The sequence below is a fragment of the Notamacropus eugenii genome, chromosome 2 (assembly GCF_028372415.1).
Source record: "Notamacropus eugenii isolate mMacEug1 chromosome 2, mMacEug1.pri_v2, whole genome shotgun sequence".
Lineage (NCBI taxonomy): Eukaryota > Metazoa > Chordata > Mammalia > Diprotodontia > Macropodidae > Notamacropus > Notamacropus eugenii.
The window spans coordinates 311,022,118-311,049,289 of record NC_092873.1 but is presented as its reverse complement, the minus strand read 5'-3'; the positions used below and the strand labels follow the sequence as shown (position 1 = coordinate 311,049,289).

The following is a 27,172-nucleotide window of genomic DNA, read 5'->3' as shown; positions in this document are numbered from 1 at the left end:
TGTCCCAAAACTTTTAGTGCCATTTAAAGCTTAAGAGTGTGTGTGTGTGTGTGTGTGTGTGTGTGCGCGTGTGTCTTATATCTTCAGGCCCATGGCTACAGTTTTAAATTACAATAACCAATGAGTCTCAAAAAGGGGCAAAAGCAAGGAGGGCCTCTCCAGCTGCAGCCACCCGTTGCAGGCACACTGCAGGCCCTGATCTTGGCAGGGGCCTGCCTCCTCCTTGGGAGGATGCCTGCATGGCCGCACATCAGCAGCCTGCCTCCTCCAAGGGTCCCTCTCTGTGCTGCTCACTCACGTGCTTCCAGGGAATTCCTTCCCGCTGGTATTCCTCCTGCTCTTGCTTCAGAACCAGCTGAATGAAGAGCTGCTGAAGTTTCTCGTTGCAGTAGTTGATGCAGAACTGCTCAAAGCTGCAGGAGGGAGGCCACAAGTTACCTTTCATGGCACCCAGCCCCCGAACCCCAATCTAACACTTCCTCCCTTGACTCACCTGTTGTTGTCAAAGATCTCAAAGCCATAGATGTCCAAGACCCCGATGACCGTGTTCTTCCCATGGATGATGGTGTCATAGTTCTTCACCTCAATCACATCATTGAGGCGGGTGACGATCCAGCAGAAAAGACGTTCATAGATCGCCTAGGAAAAGAAAATGTTTGCCTCTTGTCTGCTTCTGGACAGTTGTCTTCTTGCATCATAACTGGCAAAACTAAACCTTAGTCACAGGCCCCTTGCAGCTCATGTATGCTTGAGTGTAGACAAGTATGCTCAGCTTTTAAAACCTTCCCCAACCTAGTCTCTTCTAACCTTCCCTGCCTTCTTACACTTTTCTTCCCTTCACCTTCTCCATGCTATTTATTTCAAGTGACATGTGATGCTCCGTGTCCCTCACTCTTGGAACGTCTTCCCTCTGAGAGGACTTGTCATTTACACTGCATAAATCTGTATCATACAACTGCTTGCCTTGTTGTTTCCTCCACTAGAAGCTCTTCTAAGGCAGGAAATGTGCTTCTGCTTTTCTTGTAGTCACAGCAGCCTAACACACAGCAGCCATTTTATTAATGCTTGATCATATTTCAGCCATTTCAGACTTCCCCATTTGGGGTTTTCTTGGTAAAGATACTAAAGTGGTTTGCCATTTCCTTCTCCAGCTCATTTTACAAATCAGAAAACTGAGGTGAACATGGTTGAGTGACTTGCCCAGGGTCACACAGATAGAAAGTGACTGCAGAAGGATTTGAACTCAGGTCACACACACACACACACACACACACACACACACACACACACACACACACACACAGATGAACTGCGCATGTGTATCCTAGGATTCAAGTCTCACTCCTGACACATACTTGCTACATGAACCTTGGCAAATCACTTCATCTTTCTGGTCCTCAGTTTCCTTATTTATGAAATGAAGCATTGGGCTTGATGACTTCTAAAGTTCACGATCATCTAGAAAAAGCTATGCTAAGTGGCGAATCCAAAAATATGACTGCTAGTTCCCCAAACTCAAGTTGGGTCCTTTCTCAGATGCCTTACAGGAGATAATGTCAAGGGGAAAATCAATAAATCAGATTTTTCTTATGAAATTAAGTAGTCCAAGTAAAATTCTATTTTAACAAATTCCACAGGGAATTAAAATTAAAAAAGAATTCTAGCAGAATTTTTGTTATGAGTCCATGGTTATGAATTTGTCACCTGTCTATCATTTGTGCATTTGGAATTTTTTAAAATTGCCGGCCAGACTGAAATGGAAAGGATTGTGTTTTAGTTATACTTTGTATCTCCTTCTCTGTTAAGCACATTGTTCTGTACACAGCAGGGCCGTATCAATGTTTCTTGAATGAATGAATGGTTACATTTACATTCTTAATCTAGAGAAATTGAAACTTAATTTAAGAAATTTAATAGAGTTCTTTAAGTAAAGGAAAGAAGAAATATGATAATATGCCTTCTTCCTTCCAGGTTCCTGAACTTTCTAGGAGCTACATTGTGGGTTTTCTTTTCTTTTCTTTTTTAGGTGGTATGTTGTTTTTGGTAGGGAGCAACATATATTTAAAATAGGGATGATAATGGGCTCTACAGGGTAATTGTTGATTTGGGGCTTAGCTCTCCTCTCCCTTTCTTCAGTCTCAATGCATAAGCAAATACTTCTCTTAGAAAGAAGCAATGTTACAGAGCTGAACAAACCAATTGATTTGCTCAATTGCTCAGTGTGGAGAATAAATACTCATCTTATTGGCAAGGCATTGTTACTATAAGGGCATGTGCTGTCACACAAAAATGGTGGACTTACACAAAATCTTTAGCACTGTAGTGGGATTTTCCCAACACAAAGGAGCCAGAAAAGTATCAGCACCATCTCCAGGATACCTGAATTACTTCCAGAGAATAATTCACCAGTGGTACCTAAGGTTAACACTAATGAGGTTCAAGCAAAGGCAACTGGAATCACCTTTGCAAAGGCATCTCGGCCGTAGCAGGCTTCCTGTTCAGTGTGCTGCTTGTCGATGATATCGCGTCCTGTTGCCACAGTTCGGTAAAGCAGGGCTTTCTCGACCAAATCAGACTTAGTAGAGAGCAGTTCTGCGATGATGGATACAACTTTGCCATTTTCAATCAGAGTTACATCGCCATCCATTACAAATTTTAAATTACCCTAGGGAAGAACAGTATGTACAATACCTTAAAAGAGACAACTGGTATTATTTTGGAAATCAATTTGTCATTCCAAATTTCAAGCTGAGTCAATTCTGTTACAGTGTTTTTTTTGGCCAGATATTTTTGCTCAGTTGTTTTGCAGTCCTGACTCTTCGTGATCCCATTTGGGATTTTCTTGGCAATGATACTGGGGTGGTTCACCATTTCCTTCTCCAGCTCATTCTACAGATAAGGAAACTGAGGCAAACAAGATGAAGTGACTTGCCCAGGATGACCCAGCTAGTGAGTGACTGAGGCCAGATTTGAACTCTTCATCACTTCATGCATAGTACTCTATGGTGCCACCAATCTGCCTTGTCTAGATATAGGACATCTCTTACACAAAAATATGTTGCACTACCCTATTTGAATCAGGTCTTCCTGGCTCCACGTCCACCGAGTCACTAGGTGACCACCAGGAGTCCAAATATGGCCTCAGACATTAGTTGTGTGACCCTGGGCAAGTCATTTAATCTGTGTTTGCCTTAATCCACTGTAGAAGGAAATGGCACACCACTCCAGTGTCTGTGTCAAGAAAAGTCCCTGGACAGCACTGGCCTGCTATGATCCTTGGGGTCACAAAGAGTCAGACATGATGGAACAACTACCCTATTTTCCTTCCTTATCATCACATTGTAGTTTTCAGTCTGAACGCTAGATGGCAGGAAGAATCAAGCATTGAGAACAAACCAATCCATGATGGCAGGTAAGAGAATGGGAAACAGTGAAAGCAGGGATAGAGCACTTAGGCACTGGAGGAGAATCGAGTTGGGGGGCTTGGAGAAAGGCAGAAGAGGATTGATGCCTAATGAACTTCCTCATTTACAATGCAACATTTTGTGTGATCAAACTCTGATCAACTTAAGATATATGACAGAATAAAAGTTTTACTGATACCAAACAAAGCCACAATGAAGATGCATTCAACTTTGGAAGTGTTTGACTATATTCAAAGGCTTTGTTACCAGTAAGATTATACTTTGCATTTAGAAAATGAATAATAATTGAGGGAAGGGGTAATCAGAATGCAAGGCATTATGGGATAGAAGGAGGGGAAAGATGGGAAGAAAATTTGGAACTCAAAATTTTGTGAAAATGAATGTTGAAAACTAAAAATAAATAAGTATTAAAGAAAATAATAAAGACAAAATATGTCAACTGTCATTGCATAGCAACATTATAAGGAATAAAGAATTCATAATCTTATGTGTTGTCAGAAAAGATCTGCCCAGAGTCATGAGGAAAGAGATGGTACCTAAACAGAACTTTTAATCTACTCAAGTTTTTGGTAGTTGATACTTTAAAAAAAGTCCCATTTTTCTCATTCTCATCTTCCTCAGAATTATTATAGTATAAAATTATGCAAGTTTCAGCTGGAAATTACCAAATTTTTAAAAAGGCTAAAATCAGGACTTTTAATCTACAGAACTGGGGAAAAGCCAAAATTACAGTATAAATTTCATTGTGGAAATTTTAATGGAAACAGCATGGTTGTGGAGAAGACAACAGGTAGGTACTCTTGTTTCTTCAAAAATCTGAGAAAGTCTATTTTTCCAAATCCAGTTACTTTGGAGAACTATTCAATTGAATGAAGACCTCCTGACATCACATTGCAGGGACCCATTGGAGGAAGTGTCCTACTCACCAAATGGAGAATAGTAGCCAGAATTTTATAAACGGTTTGAATCTCCTCTGGCTTGAAGCCAATCACTTTCATGGCATCTGCTACTCCTTTGAAATCTGCAGCATCGTTGATGGAAGACTAAGAACAAAAACCCAAGGCACACATCAAGCAGGTCTGTAATTCAAGGATCCAAACACCCTGGATGTGAACCTGAATCCAAAATTCCCCCCATGTCTTAGCCCTATGAGAGAAATGATGGGAAGGGCAGGTGTCTATCTGAATCAAAATGACATGATTAGACTGGAGAGAGCCCTGAGAAAATGAGATAGTGTAAGAGATAGATGAAAAGGAATGAGTAGAATTGAAGAGAAGGCTATGGGTTGGTTTAACTGCAGGCTTTTAAAAAACCAATGTAGAACAGAGCTTTTGTCTCCATTGTCTTTATAAAACAGAAAAGGATATGTGCTTAATGTAAGAGATGTTTCAGGTAGGCAAGGAAAGAACTTAATGATCAACGGTGATCAAACACTATAATAAACTAAGAAAAAAGTTATGGTATCTCTTGCCACGGAGGTTTTAAAAACAGAATAGGCAAGTATCTCTCTTGGGTGGCTTGCACATTCATCTGCCTGAAGTCTGTGGACTGGACTAAAGAGTCCTTTGGGGTCCCTTTTGACTCAGTTTGTCTTCTAGAACAATCTCAATCAGTAAAATCTCACCTTTAGCTGAGCTCCTCCACGGATGTAGTTGTATGATGAGAGACCCTTCTGGAGATGTAGAGAGCGAAGCAACTGCTCAGAACTCCCTTGAAGCAACTGGCAGATTGAAATGGGAATGATTATCAAAAGTTAAAATGAAACCGGAGACAAGCAGGTCACTGGTTTGGTCTTGCTCTTCCTTTTGGGCATTTCCTGGGCTTCATGCATTCTAGACAATACAGGCTCTGAGGGCAGAGCTGCCTGGACTGGTGAGTCAGAATTCACCTAACCCATTCTACTCAGCTGGCCCTAGATCATGTTTCACATCTCTTCCAGTGACCTGGGCAGACCCCCTTCTTCTGCTAAAGCCCTTCTACCCATGTGGCACAGCCACTTGTAGATCAGACCTCTATGGATCATGACCTCCTCCCTAGGAGAAGGAAAGTTTTCACTTTTGGAATCCTATACTGGGGTTGACCTGTCAATTGATGAATGAGTGAAACCAAACTCAGGTAACCCACTCTGTCTAGCTGTTTTAGACATCTCATCTAGCCATCCACCTGGGACATCTTGCCATTTACCCCATGACCATATCTTTTTGCCTCTCAACCTCACTTTCTACCTTTGCTCTGAGAAAAGAAATCTAATCAGCCAACAAACATTTATTAAGAACTTATTATGGGTCCAGCATTGTGCTAAGTGCTGAGGATGCAAAAAAGAAAAAAAAGAAAAAAAAAATATGATCCCTGCCCTCAGGGAGCTCCCATTCAAACAGGTTCTACCAGTGCAGGACTGCTACAGAAAAGTGTACGACCATAGACAGAGCAACTCTTCACTCACCATCCTTGGCCACCACTCCCTTGTGCTTGATTTCTCTCATTCTGGTATGGAAACACTTCAAGGGCAGGTACTGTCTCACTTTTGTATTTATATAACCTTGGAGTCTAAGCTAGTTCCTGGCCTAGAAGAGGCAATTAATGTTTTTCCTCATTCCTTCCCTTTTCCTGCTTTCAGAGTATGAAATTTTTTCCCCTTAGAGACAAATGGCTTCATTGTTTTCCACTATGGAGAAAATTATACAACCGCAGCGTGACTTTAAAAAGAATCAATCAGGTCGTCTGACTCCAAGAGCACAGTAAAAATGCCTCACTTCTAATGCTGCTCTTTGGAAACAGATTGGATCCTCTGTTGTATTCCAGGCAGCAGGGGTTTGAACTCCTTCTTTCACTTGCTATGGAAATAAAGGCATCAGAAGGCCATGTCACATGCTCAACGAGACTCAAAAGAAAGAACTTCCCACTCCCAAATCCACCATTTTACATAGCCAAGCCTCGTCAAGTAGTTAGGCAGTCCTCACCTGAGTCATTTATAACCAACACCAAGGAAAGACAGGGCACTCTAGGTTAGAAGGTCATGTATATTAGTGTAAACCCATAAAAACAAACAAAAAAAAACCCAACCCAAAACAAAGACATTGAAAACAAAGGCAACTTTCAACAAAAGCCCAAAAGCAACACAGATAACCCATCATGTAACAGAGCAGATGCAGCCTAGAAAAGTCTTTCAAATTAAATTCTGCATATTATACTGGGCACAAAATAAGCGTCTCTCTATATGCCCATTGAGATGTGAGTATTAGGGAAGATTGTGCTAAGGAGGCTGAGAGGCCATGGGGTTTGAGAGAAAGAGAGTGTAAGTCTTGGAGTCAGTCACATCCCAAGCTAAAATCTCAGTTCTGATAATACTTCAGTTGTACAATGATGGGCAAGTCACTGGATCTCTTGGGACCTCTTGTTTCTTCAGCTGTAAAATGGGGACAGTAGCTAGCATTCATAGAGTGTTTTAAGGCGTACGGAGCCATTTATATACCTTATCTTAACAATCTCGTAGTGTGGTTACTACTGTCTTGATTTTACAGGTGAGGAATCTGAGGCTCTGGGAAGTGAAAAGACTAATCTAGGATCACACAGTTAGTAAATGTCAAAGGCCGTATTTGCTCTCATCTTCCTGACTGCAAGTCTGGAGTTATATACACTGTATCACCTAGCTGCCTCAAATCACCTCCACCGTCCACCACAAATGTTTCTGAATAGGTTTTTTGTCCACTATTACATAATAATTACCTCCAAGATAGATAAGATTGGCATAGTGGCACTGAGTAGGTGGGTAGGGATTTGACTCAGGATTTTAAAATTAGCATAAGGAAGGTGATAAGCAGTCAAAGTCTACAGGAGGCAAATGGCCCCAGAGATCTCCAGCATATTTGCAGGTCTCTGATTGAAAGTCTGTAGACTTTCTCTGCTATGATGCAGTAACTTCTCTACTTTGAAAGCTTGCTCTACTCCTGAACTTCCCATACTGGAAGGATACCCCCATTCCTGCTCTTGGATTGGCTGGTTTCTACTCAGAAACTCCATTAGGAGGAAGATCCCATGGCCAGCTGTCTCTTCATTCTTCTCCAGATCTCCTCTATCAAACTTCTAGGCCAAGAACCTTCATCTCTCCCAGTCCTAATACTTTTCTGTTCCCTTTTATGTGTTGAATTCCTTATCAGAATATAAGCTCCTTGAGGGCAGGGCCTTTCTACCTGTATTTGTATTTGCAGCGCTTAGCAATTGCCTGGCAAATAGGAAGAACTTCATAAATGATCGTTACTTGACTTGGTTATACATCTGGTGTTTTTTTTTTTTAACAGTCATTCCAAATATTGTATAATTCATCATTATAGGATGTCTTTCGCCTCTATGGAGGCTGTCCTGCTTTAAAAGAGGTGCATGCACTCTCTCTCTCTCCCCCTCCCTCCCTCCCTCCCTCCTTCCCTCCCTCCCTCTCTCCTCTTTCTCCTCCCTTTCTCTCCACTCACACACAAACATACTACACACACACATACCCATACACACACACATATATACATAAATACACATATATACACAAGTCTATGTCTGTGAATGGGGGACAGGAAGAGGCAGTCGTGCCCCTTCATACCATCTCTTGCACCTGTCACAGAGGGCTCGAGTGACAAGCAAATGAAGTACAAAGCTCTAAGTACCACACAACTATCAGCTATCATTGCTATTCTTAGAGGGGCTGGCAGGTAGCCCGGTGGCTAGAGACCTAGGGCCTGGAGTCAGGGAAGACCCGAGTTCAAGTCTGAGCTCAAACACTTCCAAGTTGTGTGACCCTGGGCAAGTCACTTAACCTGCTTGCCTCAGTTTCCTCATCTGTAAAATGGGGACAATACCTCCCAGAGTTATTGTGAGGATCAAATGAGATAATAGCATAGTTCCTGGAACACAGGAACTGCTACATAAATGTTAGATATTATCATTATCATTGCTCTTGTTCTTCCAAAGAAAAAAATTATATTGTTCCTTCTACAAAGAACTTACATTTTATCCTCTGAAGGGAGTCTTTGCCAGCCCTTCCCAGCTGCCAGTGCCTTCCCTTTTCTGATTTTCTTCATCTACTCAGTATATTTCTTATATGTCTCCCTCATTAGAACATATACTCCTTGAGAACAGGGGCTGGTTTTAATTGTTTTATTTCTGGCCTTTCTTTGTACCCTTGGCATTTAGGACATCACCTGGCACATTGCAGGTACTTTAAAAAAATGGTAAGATGTACATAATGATAGTTTTGTTTAAAGGAATCATATTTTTACACAGACAGGTCATACACATTAAAACATCTATGTAACTACTCAAGTTTTACTAATTTAATTGCCACTTCTAGATGCTTCGATTTAATATGACTGCTGCCTTTCCAACAGCAGTGGGGAAAGCCATTTTATGAACTGCAAACGAAATAGGCTAAATTTGCTGTTTTATAAATTATCTAATAATAAAGTAAATCTTGAATTTCTAGGACACATGGAATATGTAAGCCCTTTATTTTGTATTATAAGGAAATAATTGGTTTTACCCTTCCTGTCTTTAAATTTCATAGGTTGTATTCCTCACGGCAACGAGATATGGTGTGTTTATCCAAATGGGGCAATGCCTCTGGTTAAATACTCACAAGATTACCTAATAAAAATCCGCCCTGGGCCCTGAGGAAGCAGGAAAGAACATATTTTTTCTTGCATAACAAAATAAACAATTACCTATTTGTTCAACAAGGAAAACTAACCTGGTAGAAGGAATGAAAGCTTCTTTCTCCGGGCTGCTGCACAATCACTCGAGACTAAGAAAAACACACATGCACATTCTCAGAAACATTAAAATGGTTATTTTCTGAGTGTCACCCTCTAGTAGTACAGAGGATTAAAAAACATTTGCTCTGAGAATCCTATCTGTATTACTGCCAAATTCCCACAAGGCTGTCTGGTGTAATATCCATTTGGGATTTCCAGCCTTTCTAAGGATAAGTAGTAGTCTGATAAATTTCTCACTCCTTCAGGCAGGGGACCCTAAACTTTATGGGATGGATGCAAACCTATGGTGTTCCTAACTCAAAGTCTTAAGATTGCCTTAGGCAATGGGGATGAGAAGGGCGTAGAGAGATCTTTCTTATCCTTAAAAGTCAAGGGAAAGGCACAGCCAAAAGATAACAATACCACAAGCCCATCCCTGCACCCTGTATTTCAAGTTACAGAAGTCACTGGCCTAGAATTAAACCATTATCAACAAATGATCAGAGTGTATCAAAATGAAAATATATATAGATATATATATACATATATCTATATATATATTCTAAAGAAATGATGGCCAGAATATGGCTTCAGGTGATTGCATCTTAAGAAGGATTTTCAATTTTTAATGTACATATAAGGCCATTGGAGAAGTTAGAAGACTCTTTGGAAATTACGGTGATAATACTCAGCCTTATGTCCTTCTCAAGGGATTCAGATAATGCAGCTGTGCCCCATCTGGCAGAGATTCAATCTAGACAAAATGGCGATTATGCTACTACGGAGAGAAGCAGGAACCTTCTAAGGGAATGTGCCGGGGAATCATTTTCCACCTCAATCTGAAAGCAGACATCAGCAACACTAGCACCTTACCTTCCTACTTCTTGTCACTTTCTTTCAGAGCATAATTCAATGCAGTGAGATAGGTCTATAAAGTGTTATTTGATCTATAAAATCAGAGCATTAGAGTATATGATTTTCAGGCTCTATGTTATCTTTTGTTCCTAGCAATCAAGACTGATTTAGCTATTGTGGCTGACAATTTCCCCCAAAGGAGGCTTCGCACAGCCTTTTGCAAATCTGGCCTTACAGTCACATGGATGGAGCAGGATGAAACACATTCTCAGTTTTTATTAAATACAAAACAGTGAATATCAGCCCTAAGATTTTTTTTCTAACAAGTCTATAGCAAACAATAGAGAGTAAATGGAGAGCAGGCAAAGAAAATAATGATTCCAAAAGAATTAAATAAAAACATGGGAAATGGTGGTTTGCAATCATTAGAAAGATTATGACATTATTGCAAACAACCTCTCCATTTGATCACTTGCACCTTACCCAAAATGCAGGCCACAAGTCTGAAAGCATGGAGAATAAGTGGAAAAGAGAAATTTTATCTCTATAACATATAGCATTTTCAAAATTGATATTACACAACAAAAAGTTGATTTAAAAAAATATGGAAGAGAAAAAGGTTTTCTGCCATGAAGGAAAGCATTAACTTGAGAGAAGGAAAGGAAGGAAAAGAAGGAAGAATAAGAAACTATTTTTAAGCAGTATTATGTTGGGAAAATGACACTAATGAAGATTAAACATGAATCTGATGTAACAATGCTACCAAAAATTAGGTACATTTTACCTTCTCTAGTAAGTAGTTATTGATGTGTCCTCCTATAGGATCCCCTTTGAAATCAAAGTTGATATCCATATACTTTCCAAACCTACTGGAGTTGTCGTTACGGTTGGTTTTGGCATTTCCAAAGGCCTCCAGTACACAGTTGGATTTTAACAACATATTCTTCACCCTTTAGCATAGAGGAGTGAAAGGACATAGAAACAGGTTCAGAAATGCACTTGTAAAAAATCTAGACACTCTGCTTCTTAAAAGGATGTTACTGTTCAGTCATTTCTGTCACGTCTGACTCTTCATGACCCTATTCGGGGTTTTTTTTTGACAAGGATACTGGTGTGGTTTGTCACTTCCTTTTCCAGTCAACTTCATGAATGAGGAAACTGAGGTAAACAAGGGTAAATGACTTGTCCAGGGTCACATAGCTATTAAGTGTTTGAGGCCAGAGTTGAACTCAGGAAGATGAATTTTCCCAAGTCCTGGGCTGGCATTCTGGCATTCTATCCACTGAGCTACCTCATTGCCTTAAAAGGATATATTTAGTATAAAAGTCTAGCAATGAAGTGATTCAGTGACAGTCATACCAAAATGTGTGTGTATCTGGTGCTAATTAAATGTGCTGACTTCCAACTTTGTGTTAATTTTACTCCCCCCAAATAAAATCCTTCCTCAAAGGGCAAAAATTTGCTACTGTTGGGGGTATTCAAAAGAATGAACCAAAGTCAAAACTGAAAACAAATTAATTTATATTAAAAAAAAGGAACCAAAGTCTCTAGGAGCAATTCCAAAAGGGAAATTTTGAAAACATTCTAAAGATTAGCAGGATGCAGGAATGTCTACAGACTCCCCAAATGGCTACTTGGAAAGGAATGCTCAAATGGAAATCTTCATTCTGGTATATTTACCCCCAAAAAAGAGTAACCTTCTCTCAGTGAAGTCTTCTGCTGGTGATGCCCATAAGGTACAGAAGATAGCCTGGAGTCTCAAAGACCGTGCGTGGTAACACAGCTCAGACTCCATCAGCCTCTTCCAAGCAGGAAAAGTTTGGAGTACCTTTCCAACAATAGACTGTATATCATGTCAGGAACAGCCAAGCTAAGTTTTGAGAAACTCATTACAAGTTGGCAGTGTGGCAGAGTGGATAGACAGAGGCCCTTGAAGGCAGGAAGACTTGAATGTTTGCCTCTGACATACCGGCTGATAGATCTTGGGAAAATCATTTAATCTCTAAATGTTCTAAGCTAGAAGTGTTGTGCAACCCATACAGATTAAAACATAATTGGGAAATACCAAAACAAAGAGAAATACAACATAGATAATGTTCATTTGTGGTTTTCTAAGTCATGAGGCCCATGGCATTCATTCATTTCTATTTGAGTTTGATGCCAATGCTCTAGGACAGGACTTCTTAAACTTTCCCCACTCCCACTTGTGACCCCTTTTCACGCTTTGGCAGTTCATTGGCATTGCATGGCCTGAGACCATACACAGTGCAAAATGGCCATGCTTTGTGTTCAGAACCAAGGCTACAGTGAAGTTTCTCAAAGAAACACTGGTAAGCACTGCCAGAAACACCTTGGATTCAACGGATTTTTCATTAACTTTTGGTCATTGCACATTTAGAAACCTTTTACTGTTGCCAAATTTTTTCGACCCCATATGGGGGCCTACTCTCCAAGACAGGGAAAATACTGACCTGTGTTGGAAGGTTGATTTTCCTTACTTGGGAGTTCCCTTTACCAATGTAATCACAAGTACAATTCCTGTTCCACCACAATTCTGGCTACTCAGTGATGCCTTTTCTCTTTTCTTTTTTTTTTTTTCTTTAATCTTAGGCATGCATGAAGACTATTTAGGAATGTGCAGAGGAGGTACATCTACTCCAGGGGCGAAAGAATATCCTTACCAACAAAATCAGACTCTTTTAATACTGATGTTGTCACATAACTTTATAGTCATACTTCATGTGTTGGCAGGAGGACAGTCACGCTGTCCTTTTCTATAAGGTTCTTGGTCTTTTCTGCCTCTGTGATGTGAATAGGGCAAAAATCCTGGATTTCACTCCAGTCAGACCTCACACTGGGACATGATCACAGATGGTCATCCTAATTGGGTTAGGATTTATATGTCTGTGTGCAAAAATCAGTCAGCCTCTAAAAGAAAAATGGCTCTGTGAATGCTGCATTAACGGCGGTAGGGAAGGTACCAAATGATTCCGAATCAAGGCTGGATACAGAAGAGTTTTTGTGAGCTAGCATTTACATACTAGAAGCTCTAAACCTCCATTTGTTTCAAATAAACTTTCCTGTGGAAAAGCAAGAGCTGATACTTTGAGAGCAGAGAGCATTGTCTGGGTTACAAAATGCTTTCCATCAATCTGAACTTCACTGTGGCCGGGGAGGTACTTAGTAACAAAAATAGCCATCATTTATAGAATTGGTTATAATATTGTTGTTCATTCTTATGCATGAACTTGTGCATGAATTAGATTTAAGTAAGGCAGCATTGCACAAAGTCATCAGCCTTCCTCTTCCAGTGGTGCTTTATGATTAGCAAAGTGTACTACAAGCAGGATCTCATTTTAGTACAGATAGCAGGAACAGGTATCACTATTTCCACTTTGCAGATGAGGAAACAGAAGCACAGACAGGTTTGGCAACTGGATTCAGAATTCAGAGTCAAATAACAGACCAAAGATTTGAATCTGAGACGAACGCTCCAAGCCCAGAGCTCTTTCCAAATACTGTAGATGCCTCTTTACTTATAGAAATAGCTAAGTATTTGAAACACAGTAACAGGAGACACCACCCAATAACACTAAAGTGGTTGGCTGTTCAACGGATATTTACTGAATGACTGAGCAGAATTTAAAGATGTGTAAGTTTACACAAAAAATGTAGGCACATGACTGCGTGGAAAGTAAAAGTCCATGGGTACTTGATGGTAATACGCAAAATATACCCTTACCTTTCAACTTCTGCTCTCTGACTGGGGTTGGTAATGGCAGCAATATACTGCATTATATATTTACTGGCTTCAGTTTTCCCAGCACCACTTTCACCTATAATATACCCATAAACATGAATTACACAGTACATAATCATTCAGGCTCAAAGGATTAACTAAAACAATATATTTTTTTAAAAACCACATCATGTGACATCATCACTGGTTACTTAAAATGACTCCCCTTCTCACTTATACTTGGGTGGGCTTTGAAATATTTTATCCCTTTGATATGATATTTGAATAAGTCAGTAGAAAGGAAAAAATAACACAGGATTAAGATTTATAAGTTTTTTTTATTTTTGATTCAAGAAGTAAAAGGTCTGAAATAAACTTCTTAGTTTGAAAGATGAAAAACTCTCAGGGTAGACTGCTAATCAAGTGGAATGAAAACATTTTAAAGACTGAAAAGCTGTTCATTGTTAAGATCACTGACCTACAACAGAATTTTAAATACCCTGGATATTAAAAAAAAGGGAGAAAATGTGATTCTTTCAGACAATAAAAGGGAAGAATGACATTCAGTGGCTTCAGTAAAGAAAGAGTGGGAATATTAGGGAGTTACAAGTACGAGTGTGTAATACAAAAAAATAGTGATTTGGGAATCAGAAGACATGGGATCTTATCTGGGCACATTGACCTTACCAAGTTGTTTGCTTGACCTTGGGGGAAATCACACATTCTTTCTAAGCTGCAGTTTCCTCATCTGTAAAATCAGGATAATAATAACTGCCCTACCTTCTTTCCATGGTTGTCATGACAACCAAATGAGATAACAGATGTGAAACTACTTTTAAAAACATGAAATGCTCCATCAATATATGGTGTTATTACTACTAAAGGCGACTTTCAGTTTGTATATTTGGTCTAGGTATCCTACGAATGCTGAAATCCCTGAGTGTTGTGCTGCATACAAAGGGATGATTGTTTCCAATACAAAATGCTACATCTGCCTACTTTTTATTTAAAGTTCCCCTTTTCAATATTATATATATATTATATATATATATAATGTATATGTATATATATATATAATTTCAATTCTTCAGTTCCATCTGTGGACAAAGCCTCTAGTAAACGGTAACTCCCTTTTTAACACCTATGTAACTTCAGAGTGGAGGCATTCCTTATTTGATGATGGTAACTATAGACAAAAACACATTGTCAGATGAAAGGATGTGATAGAAAGCAATTGTAAGATCCATATTATAAAATAGCAACCATTCAAACAGGATTACACCGGGCTATTGCAGCTTTATGATAGGAATTGGTTATAAGATTGCTATTCATCCCTGTGCATGAACTTGGGCATAAATTCAATTTAAGTAAGGCAGAATTGCACAAAGTCATCAACTTCCCCTTCCCGTGGCAGAAAAAAATCAAGATGACTGGTGATGACCCAGGATGCAGTGGATGACTTTGGCATCTCTGATGCCTGACCAAGCTCTAAGCACTCCACATTGTTTTAACCACCTTCATGACTGGAACAAACTTTTCTCTTCTGCCCATTCTGACAGGGGCAGTCTTCACATGCTTGGAGTAGACATCTTCCTAATTCAGTAAGAGGTCTGAGAACTGTTGGTTACCCTTAACTTGATTTATCCTGTCTGCCTAGATGTTTTTACTAGGGTGAGGCTGCTGTGCATGCTACAACTTCTTAGAGCCACAGGTAAGAGTTGGGTGAAAGATGGACACCTGAAAAGGGCTTGGCAGCCCTCACACCAGAGGTGCTAGTTCTCCCTGACACCTACCTATATATCAAAATTATAATATATTGATGACACTATGGTTTGTCAGGGTAGCCTTACGGGCAAATATTTATACAATGCTAGACAGTCTGTCTCAACTTTCTGCAGTGGGAAGGCCAATAACTTTCCATTTTGAGCTTGTGTGCCTGATACTGCAAAACATATCCTTCACTCACGAAAAAAGAAAGGGAGTTAGCTCCATTGCTACAATTATTGGAAATTTCTTATGGCAAATCCTAGAACAAGAAGGGTTTCCTATACGTGTATATGAATATAAAGGTAAGGAAGCCTTGAATACAATGAAGGCAGGAGGAGTAGGAAGATACCAGTAAACTATTAGGGAGGCTGGGGAAGATCTTAATTTTTAAAAAAAAGCATACTTATATAACCCTACCCTCTTGATTCCCCTCATCACATGTATTTTTATTACTTTTTTACTTGTTGATAAGTGGAGGGTAGAAGGTCAAGGATTAGAAGAGAGAAAGAAAGAGAGTAGGATAGGAATGACACGATGGGCAAGTCCCATTAAGGTAGTCAAGTCTTCCAGGTTTTGTTGGGACAGTCTTTTTTAATTACTTGCATTACACAAGTATCCTCTAGAACCTAGATAGATTGTCCTGGGGCATTTATCTAGAAAACATTTATGACATACTATAGATTTATCAAATTACTCACATCAAAACCTTAAACTGGAATAGGGTAGTTTACAAGTGGTTCACAGAGTTAAGAACTTTGCCTGTAGCTTAGAGCTTGAGATATTGGGTCCTGGGGAAAGGCATCCTTTTTTAGCCCAATTGCTTCATTTCAAGAGAACATGGGATAAATAAAGCAAAATGAGAAATTATCCAACTCACTGAACCAGTGTTTTATAAGCTACCAAACATAAACTATTCATAGAAGGACCCTAGTTTTCTTTGAAAACTGGAAAACATCTGGCAGAAGTTAGATTTTTATGGGTACCTTACAACATATACCACAATAAGCTTAAAATGGATATTCAATCTGAAAATAAAAAAGTCACATCATAGAGAAAAATGAGAAGAGAACTAGATCAGGTACCTTTTGTAACTGTAGCTGAGAAAAGAATTTTTAACCAACCAAGGATTGAAGATCACAAAAGATAAAATCAATAATTCTGATTACAAGAAATTAAAGAGCATTTGCTTAAACAGAATCAGTACAGTTATGATAAGAAGGAAAACTGACAATTGGGAAAAAATCTTTGCATCTAATACTTCTGATGATGATCTGATATCATGGATATATGAGGAATTAATACAATTCTCTCTCTGTATATGTATACACATATATATGTACATGATCTATACAAGTATATATATACACACACATACGTATATATGTAAAACGAGTGATTTCCTAATAGATATGTGGTCAAAGGATGTGAACAAATGATTCTAAAATGACAAAATATTAATAATCATGAAAGATTGCTTCAAATTGCTCATAATTAGACCAATGCAAATTAATATAACTCTGAGGTTTTATCTCACACCCAGACAATTAGCATCAATGTTAAAGGGGATGTAAAAGGACAGGCATAATAACACACTTTCGGTGTAGCTATGAATTGGTCCAACTATTCTGGAAAGCCATTTGGAATTAGACTAAAAAAATGTGACTGAAATATCAATACTCTTTAACCTGTAAAGGCATTTTCTAGGCATATAGCACAAGGAGGTCAAGGACAGAAAGAGGGAATCTATATACACCAAAATATTAACAGTGGTACTTTTTGTGACAGCAAAAAATGGAAAACAAAACAGATAGCTAGAAATTGGGGAATGATTGAACAAATGTTTCCTTATCAGTATAATGGAATATTAATACACTGTAGGAAAAGACTAAGGTGAAGAAGAACTCAGAGAGAGACAGTACTAATATGTATTGATTGTGAATGAAGCTAGAAGGACTAGAAAAATGATACACACAATGATAATAAAGTAAAGAATGAAAAACCAAAGTTGAACATTGTGTAATAATAATGACCAAACTTGGCCCAGGGAGAAAAAGTAAGAAAATGTACCTCCCTCCTCTTCATTGCAGAAGTGAGAGATGTTAGGTATAGTATCAACTCAATCAATCAATCAATCAATCAATCAGTCAGTCAATATGCACTTATTAAGGGACTGTTATTTGCTTGGCAATAGCTAGATGCCGTGGACACAAAGACAGAAATGAAACGATCTCTGTGCTCGAGAAGTTTATGCTGTATTGGGAAAGACAGCTAATTATATGTAGCATATATGAAGAATAAATAAAAACTAAGTTGAGGAGGAAAGAATCTAGCAACCAGGAGATCAGGAAGGGTCTCATACAGAAACCAGTGCTTGACCTGAGTTCTAAAGAAGTGTAATGATTCTAAGAGGCCAAAGTGAGGAAGAAATGCATGGGGAGCCTGTTCAAAGGCTGAGAGCTGGAAGCTAGAGAACCAGTTTAGTTGATTCATGAAGTGTTTAAAGGAGAATAGTATGTAATAAGCCTGGAAATGTAGTCTAGACTAAGTCTGTAATAGGCTTGAAATGCCAAATAGAGGAATTTGTATTTGATACCAAAGTAAAGTAATGCAGAGTCAGTGGAATTTATTGAGCAGGGAAGTGACCTGATCAGACCTGTCATTTAGGAAAATCACTTTGGCCTCAGTGTGGATGATGGATTAGGGAAGAAACTCAAGGCAAGAAGACAAATTTGGAAAGTATTACAAGGAAAGGGGTGAGATGTGATGAGAATGAGAACTAAGACTATAAGCATGTAAGTGGAGATACGAAGATGGATAAAAGAGATACTGTAGTAGTATTTGGTAACTATTTCTCTCCATCATTTTTCCAGTCATCCAGGTTTGCAGAATTGAGGAATCATCCCTCAACTGGTAATTCTTCCTCACCCCACATTATCTAATCAGTCATCACATCTTATTGAATCTACCTCTGTAATAATAAAGTTTGAAAGAGGGGAGGGTATAGGGTGTGGGTGTGTGGAGATAATGAATTTTTGTTTTGAGTACGTGTTGAGCTGGAGATAGCTATAAGGCATCCTGTTGGGAATAACCAATAGGGGGTGGGTTCTGTGAGTCTTGGGAGCTCAGGAGAGAGATTAGGGCTGGATACATATATTTGAGAATCATATGCATAGATAGGATAGTTAAACCCATGGGGTTTGATGAGGTCACTAAGTGAGATAGTATATGCCCATAAAAGGACTGAGGACAGAGCTTTGGGGGACGTGCAACATTAGGGAGTATGACATGAATGATGATCCAGGAAAGGAGACTGAGGAGGAGGGGTCAGTCAGAGAAGAGACCTAAGAGAAAGGAGTGGCATGAAGCTCCAGAGAGAATAGGTTATACAGAAGGAGAGAGGGATAAGTGGCATTAAAAGCTACAAGGAAATCAAAGAGGACAAAGATTAAGGAAAAACCATGAGATTTAACCATTAAAAGAACAATGTTGCACTAGAGTAGTGAAACAAGAAGTCACATGCAAAGGGTTGAGAAGACAAAGGAACTGAAGCATTAATAACAGAAAGCTTTTTCCAGGAGTCTGGATGTGAAAGAGAAGGGAAATGTAGAATGATAGCTTGAAAGGATTTTTTTTTTAATATGGGAAAGATCTGGGCATGTTTATAGGCAGTAAGGAGGTAACCCCTAAAAAACAAAACATTATTGTCCAGAGGGATGGTGACAATGTGGAGGAAATGGGATAAAGGATGGATCGATGGATCTGTCTATCTAGATACAGATATGGAGACAGATAAAAAGAAAATTGATAATGGTGAAGAAAAATACCAGTTTTTCATCAGAGATAAAGGGGGAAGGCATAGAAGGTGACAACACAGGGCTTTGAGATATAAAGAAAAGGAGAAATTGGACCCTCCCTGGGAAATGGTCTTAATTTTTCTGGTAATGTATGAAGCAAGTTCTCTTGCAAGAGGGAGGAAGTGCTATGAAAAGGAGAAGATATGTAATAGTTTCTATGGGAAAGGAGATAGAAAATGATTTAGGGAGAACCAAAAGGACTATTTTGCTGCAATGAGGGCATTGTGTGTTTGCCCTTCATTTTTGAAGAGGATCATGACATCAGGAAAATGATGACATGACTTGCACTTGACTTTGATTTGAATGAGGGAGGGCTGTGCAGGTCACCAGCCTCACTTCTCCTCCTGAGCCATCTGGATCCAGTGACCAGATATTCATCAGGATGACTGGAGATGGCCCAGGATGCAATGGTCTTTTCAGGTACTCACTTAAAGTGAGATAATGCCCATTCAGGGAACAGGTCTTGCCTCTTTAAGAAGTAAGTTAAGGGTTGGCCCTTTAAATTAAAAAAGAAAACAGAAAAAGACAAAATTTTAAAAAAATCAAGCTGGGAGGGGAAGACCCTTAAGGTTGCTGTTCCAAAGAGAAACAGTTACCATTGACTTTTACTCCAAATTCACTCAAGGCCAGAAGGGCCCAAAAGACAGCCATTGGGTGGAGGTTGGCCAGGGACAGTTGAGATTAGATAACACAAATCTGTAATGGATCCTGTCTATGGAGTTGTGTGACTTCCTCTAGCCCCATTTGGTAGCATACAGAAAAGGGGAGGCAGACATGAAGAAAAATTCAAGATGGTGTTTGGCAAGACATGAGTAACAACAGAACAAGGGGCAGAGGGATTCGAGAGTAGAACACACTGTCATCATGAACTAGTTAACCATAAAGTCAAGATTGAGAAGGGAGGAAAGTATGGCCAAAACTAGAGTGAAATCCAGGGAGACTACTGACAAGTGGACATTGGAGGGCACAGTGAAGATGAAGAGAAGGCATAGGAGGGTTGAAATGCAAGGAGAGGTGGAATGATAGGAAGTCATGGTCAAACAGACGCATTTCAGAATTTTCAACCAGGGAAACAGTAGTAGGTGATCATGAGCTCAAAGCCATGATGGTCCCTTTGAGTGTCTTGGATGAAGAAATAGGTCAGAGGGGCAGAGGAAATAGAGGAAACTTGAAGATTACAGGAACATGCACAGAAATGTTCAAATCTCCCAATAGAAAGCAGGAGTTGGGATGGAAATGAAAACTGAGCTTGGCAGTGGAACTCTGGGAAAAAGGAAGAAGAATGACTTGAGTGCCCAAAGAGAAGTGGGTCAGATGCAGCTGATATTTCAACCAGCTTTGCTGAACTAGGTACACTGCCCCCTCTTTTTTAATCCTTATTGGGCAGGGGTGGGAAGAAGGAATATATTTGAAAATAAATGCGATATAACGCAAAATGCATTGATATGGGAACATGAGAACTTTGTAGACCAGGATTCTACAGTGTACCTTCTGTAACTACAGCCCCTCTTGGGGTTATGGTAATGGGAAAAGAAGTCAGCTAGCTGGCACAGTAGACAGAGCACCAGGTCTAGAGTCAGGAAGACTCTCCTTCCTGAGTTCAAATCTGGTTTCAGACACTAGTTGTGTGGCCCTGGGCAACTCACTTAACCTTGTTTGTCTCAGTTTCCTTATCTGTAAAATAAGCTGGAGAAGGAAACTGCAAACCACTCCAGTATCTCTGCCAAGAAAATCCCAAATGGGGTCATGAAGAGTCAGACACAACTGAAAATGACTGAACAAGTGGTAAAAGATTAGGCTTTTTATTGAAACTGTGTCTCTCCATAGAGGCAACAGGCTTATGGCTCAATCTGGAGGCCTGTGAAGAAGGCAGAAGTTTCCTCCATTTCTCACGTTTCTGCCCTTCTTGTTCCAAATTGGTTAGTCAAAAATATGGCAGCTTCATATGAGAAAATGTACATAAGCATGACCAGGATTTCTGTATAGCATGGCCCTACAGAAAAGGATTAGCGCTGGGCTTTCTTTATAGTTCCAGATCAATGAGCTAGACAAACATGAGGTAAAGGTAGGCAGCCATAACTGAATGAAGGCAGGTTGTGTTTGTCCTTTATTTTTGACAATGACGTCAGGGAGATAATGATGTGACTTGAGTGAGGGAGGGCTGCACAAAGTCACCAGCCTTACTTTGTCCTCCAGAGCTGTCTGGGTCCAGTGGCTCAATATTCATTAGGTTGACTGAAGATGGCCCAGGATGCAATGGGAGACCAAGGCCTATTCAGGTTCTCACTTTGCGTGAGGTAACACCCATTCAGTAAATAGTCCTCTTTAAGAAAGTCTCCCTCCTGGAGGGAGAGATTGGAATTCCTTGTCTGTTGAGCAGCAAAAACATACCATTTTGAGTCCAGTTCCTGATGGAACTTGCTGGTTTCTCCTACTTTTATGGGGTTTTTTTGGTGGTACCCCAGTTCTCCATGAACAACTACATGAAGCTGGTGCAGGGACAGGTGACTAATGTACCAGGAAATAATATTCTGTCTGCTCTCAAGAGTCTGAGTGTGGGCCTCTTCTACCTGGTGGGCTATACCCTGCTCAGTCCCTATTTCACAAAAGAATACCTCCTTTCCCAGGGATATGAAAACTGCCCCTTCTGGTTCAGCTGCCTATACATGCTAGTTTGGGGCAAGTTTGTGCTCTAAAAATATGCCACCTGTTGGCTGGTTACGGAAGGAGTGTGCGCTCTGACTGGGCCAAGCTTCAATGGATTGGATGAGAAGGGACATCCATTGTGGGATGCTTGTGCCAACATGAAAACAGGGCTATATGAGACTAAACCCCAATTCACTGGCACCATCACCTCCTTCCACACCAACACCAATGACTGGGTGGCCCGCCATATCTTCCAGAAACTAAAATTCCTTGGGAACCAAGTTGTATCCCAGGGTCTGTCCCTATTTTTCTTGGCCTCGTGGCATGGGCTGCACTCTGGCTACCTGATCTGCTTCCAGATGGAGTTCCTCACTGTTAATGGGAAGAGACAGGCTGCCTACTTAATCACAGAGAGCCCCATCTTGAGCAAGTTGGTATCCATCACTGTCTTGAAGCCCATCTTCTACCTATTGCAGCAAACCATTCACTGGCTCTTCAAGGGTTAATCTATGAGTGCCTTTTGCCGTTTTACATGAGATAAATGGTTCCAAGTCTACACGTCTATCTATTTTCTTGGCCATGTCTTCTTCCTGAGCCTCCTATTCATATTGCCTTTATGTTCACAAAATAATGGTACCAGGAAAAAAAATTAAAGAAAGCATAGTAATCTGCTTCCCTGCCGGCCTAAAATGGGACTAGTACAGGAGCTACTGCCTCTCTTTCATAGGCCTCTTTTGCCCTGCGAACATGCACAAGACAGAAGCAGGACTCGGAAGGCATGGCAGTCCCAGCATGTCAGCCAAGGGGAAAGAAACCCTAGGTGAGTGAGGAGAGAACCAGCCCACTCATGGGCTCCCACACACACATTGTTTTATCTCTCTCCTTTCAGAGGGAAATCTTGTTTTCTTTTCTGCTGATTTACTATGATTATACATGTTTCGATTCCATAACCACCTCCCTGTGGAAGGGAAGGGACACAGGTTCTACCTGCTTCATTTTTCTACTTTGGAATTGTACCAGATAAAACCACTTTTGTTTGTTCAGTCAAAAGGAAAACAAATGAGTCAAAGGATGAACCCTTTAAGTAAAAAAAAGAAAGAAAGAAAAAAAGAAAGCTGGGAGGGGAAGACCCTCAGAGTTGCTATTCCAAAGAGAAAGAGTTACCATTGACATTCACTCTAAGCCAGGAGGGTCCAAAATAAAGCCATTAAGTGGAGCTTGGGTAGGGACCTATGGTGGTTCAATTTATGAGGCTCAGAGTGAACCGGTAGGAAGGAAGGAAAGGAGGGGAGGGGAGGGAAGGAGGGAAGAAAGAAGGAAGGAAGGAAGAAAGGAGGGGAGGGGAGGGGAAGGGAAGGGGAAGAGGAAGGGAGAGGGGGAGGGGGAGGGGGAGGGAGAGGGGAAGGGGAAGGGAGGGGAAGGGGAAGGGAAGGGAAGGGAAGGGAAGGGAAGGGAAGGGAAGAAAAGGAAAGGAAAGGAAAGGAAAGGAAAGGAAAGGAAAGGAAAGGAAAGGAAAGGAAAGGAAAGGAAAGGAAATCTAATCAGTAAGCCCCAAGTTAACTGGGCAGCTTCTGAATGAAGGCAAATATGATCAGTAAAGATGTTTTGGGATTCCTTAGTTTATAGAGTAGGGGTTTTCTTTGGCTAAGTCCATCTTCTAAACAGAAAGTTGGTGAGATGGTCAGATACTACTCAATAAATCATTCCCATTTATTTTGTGCCTGGATATAATTATGTATTTGTTGATAGCCTTCCAATTGGAAGTATTCAGATTTAATCAATTCCTCCATATGTGGTTCTTATCTTCTTTTAAAAAAAAGTTTTATTGGTGCTCTTTGTTTTTACATCTCACTGACTTCTTGATACACCCTTCCTCTTGTCCTCTATCCAGTGAGATGCAAAGATGCAAAACAAATACAGCAAATAGTTCAGCAAATTCAATGCATTAGCTATATCTGACAGCATGTTCAACATGCCATACCCATAATCCTCCACTTTACCAATAAAGGGATGGATGTACATCTTGTCATCTCTTCTCAGTTTTATTTTCTTATTCTGTTTAATTTGCTGCAGATGTTATATACATACACATATGTGTACATGTATGTATGTATATAGAAATGTGTTTGTATACACATATACATATAATATATAAAACATGTGTGTACGTATTTATTTATTTCTCACCCTATCTTCCCCCAATTCTAGGGTCAGTTCTGTACTGGTTCACATAAGTCTGTGATGGGTTTCCTCTTTCCAACAATAACAATTTCTATGAAGCTGTTTATGCCCCTCAGCTTAGCAATCCTACTATGGAAATGTAGCATGAAGAAACTACTCAAAAGAAAGAAAGTAATCTGCATGAAAATGCTAAACACAACCCAATGCCCAAAAAAAAAAAAAAAAAAAAAAGGGAATGACCATGATCCATAGGCACAACAGAACAATAATATATAACCATTAGAAATTATAACTGTGTAGACATAAAGGTTTATGTGAAACAAGGCTTCTTAACCTTTCTGTGTGTTTTATGGACCCCTTTTGATGAAGCTCATAGACCCTTCTCAGAATATTATTTTTAAAAGTATAAAATAAAATAACAGAATTATAAAGGAAACCAATTCTACTGAAATAGTCATCAAAACATCTAAGAGAGTCACAGACTTCGATTAAGAACACTTGGTGTATAATAATAGTGATGAAAAATCATAAAATAAAATGAAACCCCCATGGATTGCACTTGTGTAAACATGTATATGTGAGCACAAAGAAACATGAGAGGCAAGTTGCCCTCTCTGGCATACCTGATATCACAATACAAGTGTCTTTTGATCGTCTCTTCATCGCTTTGTAAGCAGCATCAGCAATGGCAAAGAGATGGGGTGGCCGTTCATAGAGCTCCCGCCCTTTATACTGCTCAATTGTGTCTCTTCCATAGATGTTCAAGGATTTATATGGGTTCATAGAAACAACAACTTCTCCAATAAATGTGTAGATGCGTCCTTTTTCAAACCTTCAGTAAAGATGTCAAAGAAAAAGAAAGTCTTAGCTGGAACAGATACATGTTATTTTTTTCCTATAGAATTATTCCTCTCATGTTATCATGCCCAGGGATACCAGGGACAATCTCTTAGCTGGTACCTCTCCTCCTGAGCTACAGTCTTCTATCTCCAACTGTCTGCTGGATATTTTCACAAGGATATCTTTTAGGCATCTCAGACTCAACATATCCAAAAGAGAATTCATTACCTTACTCACCAAAAAACCACCCCTCTTCCTAACCACTATTTCTTTTGAGGACATCAGGATTTTGTGTCTTTAGTTTTTTTGTTTGTTTGTTTTTGATGACATGAATTACTTTGGCACCAACCTGGGGAATCCCATGGATCCCTTGTCAGAATATTTAAAAAAAAAATTAATATTTGAAGGAAATGCTAAATTTTAATTAGAGGTTAGTGAAGCTAAAGATAATATATTTTTTTCTCATTCAAGTTCATGGGCAATTTGAATTCTAGCCATAGACTGCAGGATAAGAACTCTTCTTCTAATCAGTCAGGTTTGCAAACTAGGTGGTATCCCTGGCTCTCACTCACTGTCCTTATGTCCACTTGCTAGGTATTATCTGTTGGGGGTGTAAGCTCAGTTCCATGTGGACAGTCTCGGGCAGGTAAAGGTGAGGACTTCTAAACCTTAGAGTTCTCATGAGGCCCCCCAGGGAACAGCAGGGAATTGAGGTGTGAGACCGGGCTATCTCATGCGTCTCCACCTCTTCGTGGGATACGTGCTGGGAGAGAGCATCCCCGCCCTCGAGATTGGCCCGGGGTCTGAGCACACCTATTGTTGTCTAACAGGCACGGTATTCAGGTGCAAACTATGCGGCAGGAGAGCTTAAGTAGGGTCAGGAAAGCCTGAAGGCGCTCTTAGCGCTGAGGGGCCCTTAAAGGACAGAAGGCCCCTCTTCCCTCTCTCCTTTCTTCTCTCTTCCCTCTCCCCTCTCCCCTCTCTCCTTCTTCTACTTCCACTTCCATTCTCTTACTGTAAGATCTTTGCCTCCTTGGGAGATTCCTCTCTCCTCAGGAAGAGTTCCCCCTGCACATGTAACCAAGACCCTGAATAAAGCCTAACCCTTGTTCGACTCTGGAAAGTCTCTTCTCTCATACATTTATCCGGTTTGGCCAGCCGAAGACCTGTGATAGGTAAGGTAAGACTCGGGTAGCCCTTAGGCCTCTAGGCCTGGCAATTATCAATTCTCCACCACCACATCTCTCTCCTGACATATCCTCCACCCAAATTCAAGCATCATGCTCCTCTCGTCTGGACTACTTCTTTTGTCTCCTAATCAGTCTCCCTTTGTTTGGTCTCTCCTTTTCAATTCATCTTCCACAGTCATCTGATTAATATATCTGACACATAGATATGGTTCCACTACTTCCTTGCTGATAATACTTCAGTGGTTCTTAATTTCTTCTGGGCCAAAACAAATTTCTGTGGTTGATCATAAAAATAACAATAATAATAGCTAGGTATTTGAGGTTGGCAATACATTTTACATATATCATCTCATTTAATCTTAATAACAACCCTGGGAAGAGGGTACTATTATTATCCCCATTTCACAGATGAAGGCATTGAGGCTCAGAGAGTTAAGGGACTTGTCCAGGGTTATACAAATAGGAAGTGCCTGAGGCAGGATTTAAACTCTGGTCTTCCTAACCAGAAGGCCAACACTCTATCTACTGTGCCATCTGTTAGTTAAAGTCCTTCACAATCTGGCCCCAGGAGGATTACATATCATAGCCCCTCCCACATGTGGAGTCTCAGACAATCAAGCCTACTTGCTGTAGACCATTCAGGACATTGGTTCTGTAAGGTTTTGCCCAGGTTGTCACTAACGTATAGAATGCTCTCCATCCTCCACCTCGGCTTCTTGGATTCCCAAGGCTCCCTTCAAAGCTCAGCTAAAGTGTCACCAAGATCAAGAAGTCTTTCCTGATTCCCATCCCCTGTTGTGCCCCATTTGCCTAAACTGTGCTTTTTTGCATATATTTCATATTAAGTTATCTCCATTCCTGGTCTCTCCCCCTAGTAAGCTCCCTGAGGGCAGGAACTGTTTGATTTTTATCTTTGCATCCCCAGTGGCTAGCACCTTAT

General features: G+C 40.1%; 1 protein-coding gene and 1 pseudogene across 3 annotated transcripts in view; one reads left to right on the top strand and one right to left on the bottom strand.

Annotated features, from left to right (window-relative positions):
- Positions 1–27,172, bottom strand: part of MYO1D (myosin ID) — a 395,320-nt gene that overhangs the window by 244,693 nt on the left and 123,455 nt on the right. For all 3 annotated transcript variants that reach the window (XM_072644957.1, XM_072644959.1, XM_072644958.1), the window contains exons 2-10: positions 24,826–25,034; positions 13,758–13,851; positions 10,800–10,965; positions 9,157–9,210; positions 5,050–5,145; positions 4,352–4,468; positions 2,462–2,665; positions 494–639; positions 299–413 (exon numbers count right to left, since the gene is read on the bottom strand). In XM_072644957.1, the coding sequence (XP_072501058.1) occupies positions 299–413; positions 494–639; positions 2,462–2,665; positions 4,352–4,468; positions 5,050–5,145; positions 9,157–9,210; positions 10,800–10,965; positions 13,758–13,851; positions 24,826–25,034 (1,201 nt within the window). The remainder of the gene's footprint in view (positions 1–298; positions 414–493; positions 640–2,461; positions 2,666–4,351; positions 4,469–5,049; positions 5,146–9,156; positions 9,211–10,799; positions 10,966–13,757; positions 13,852–24,825; positions 25,035–27,172) is intronic.
- On the top strand, positions 20,481–22,720 carry LOC140530441 (lysophospholipid acyltransferase 5 pseudogene; annotated as a pseudogene).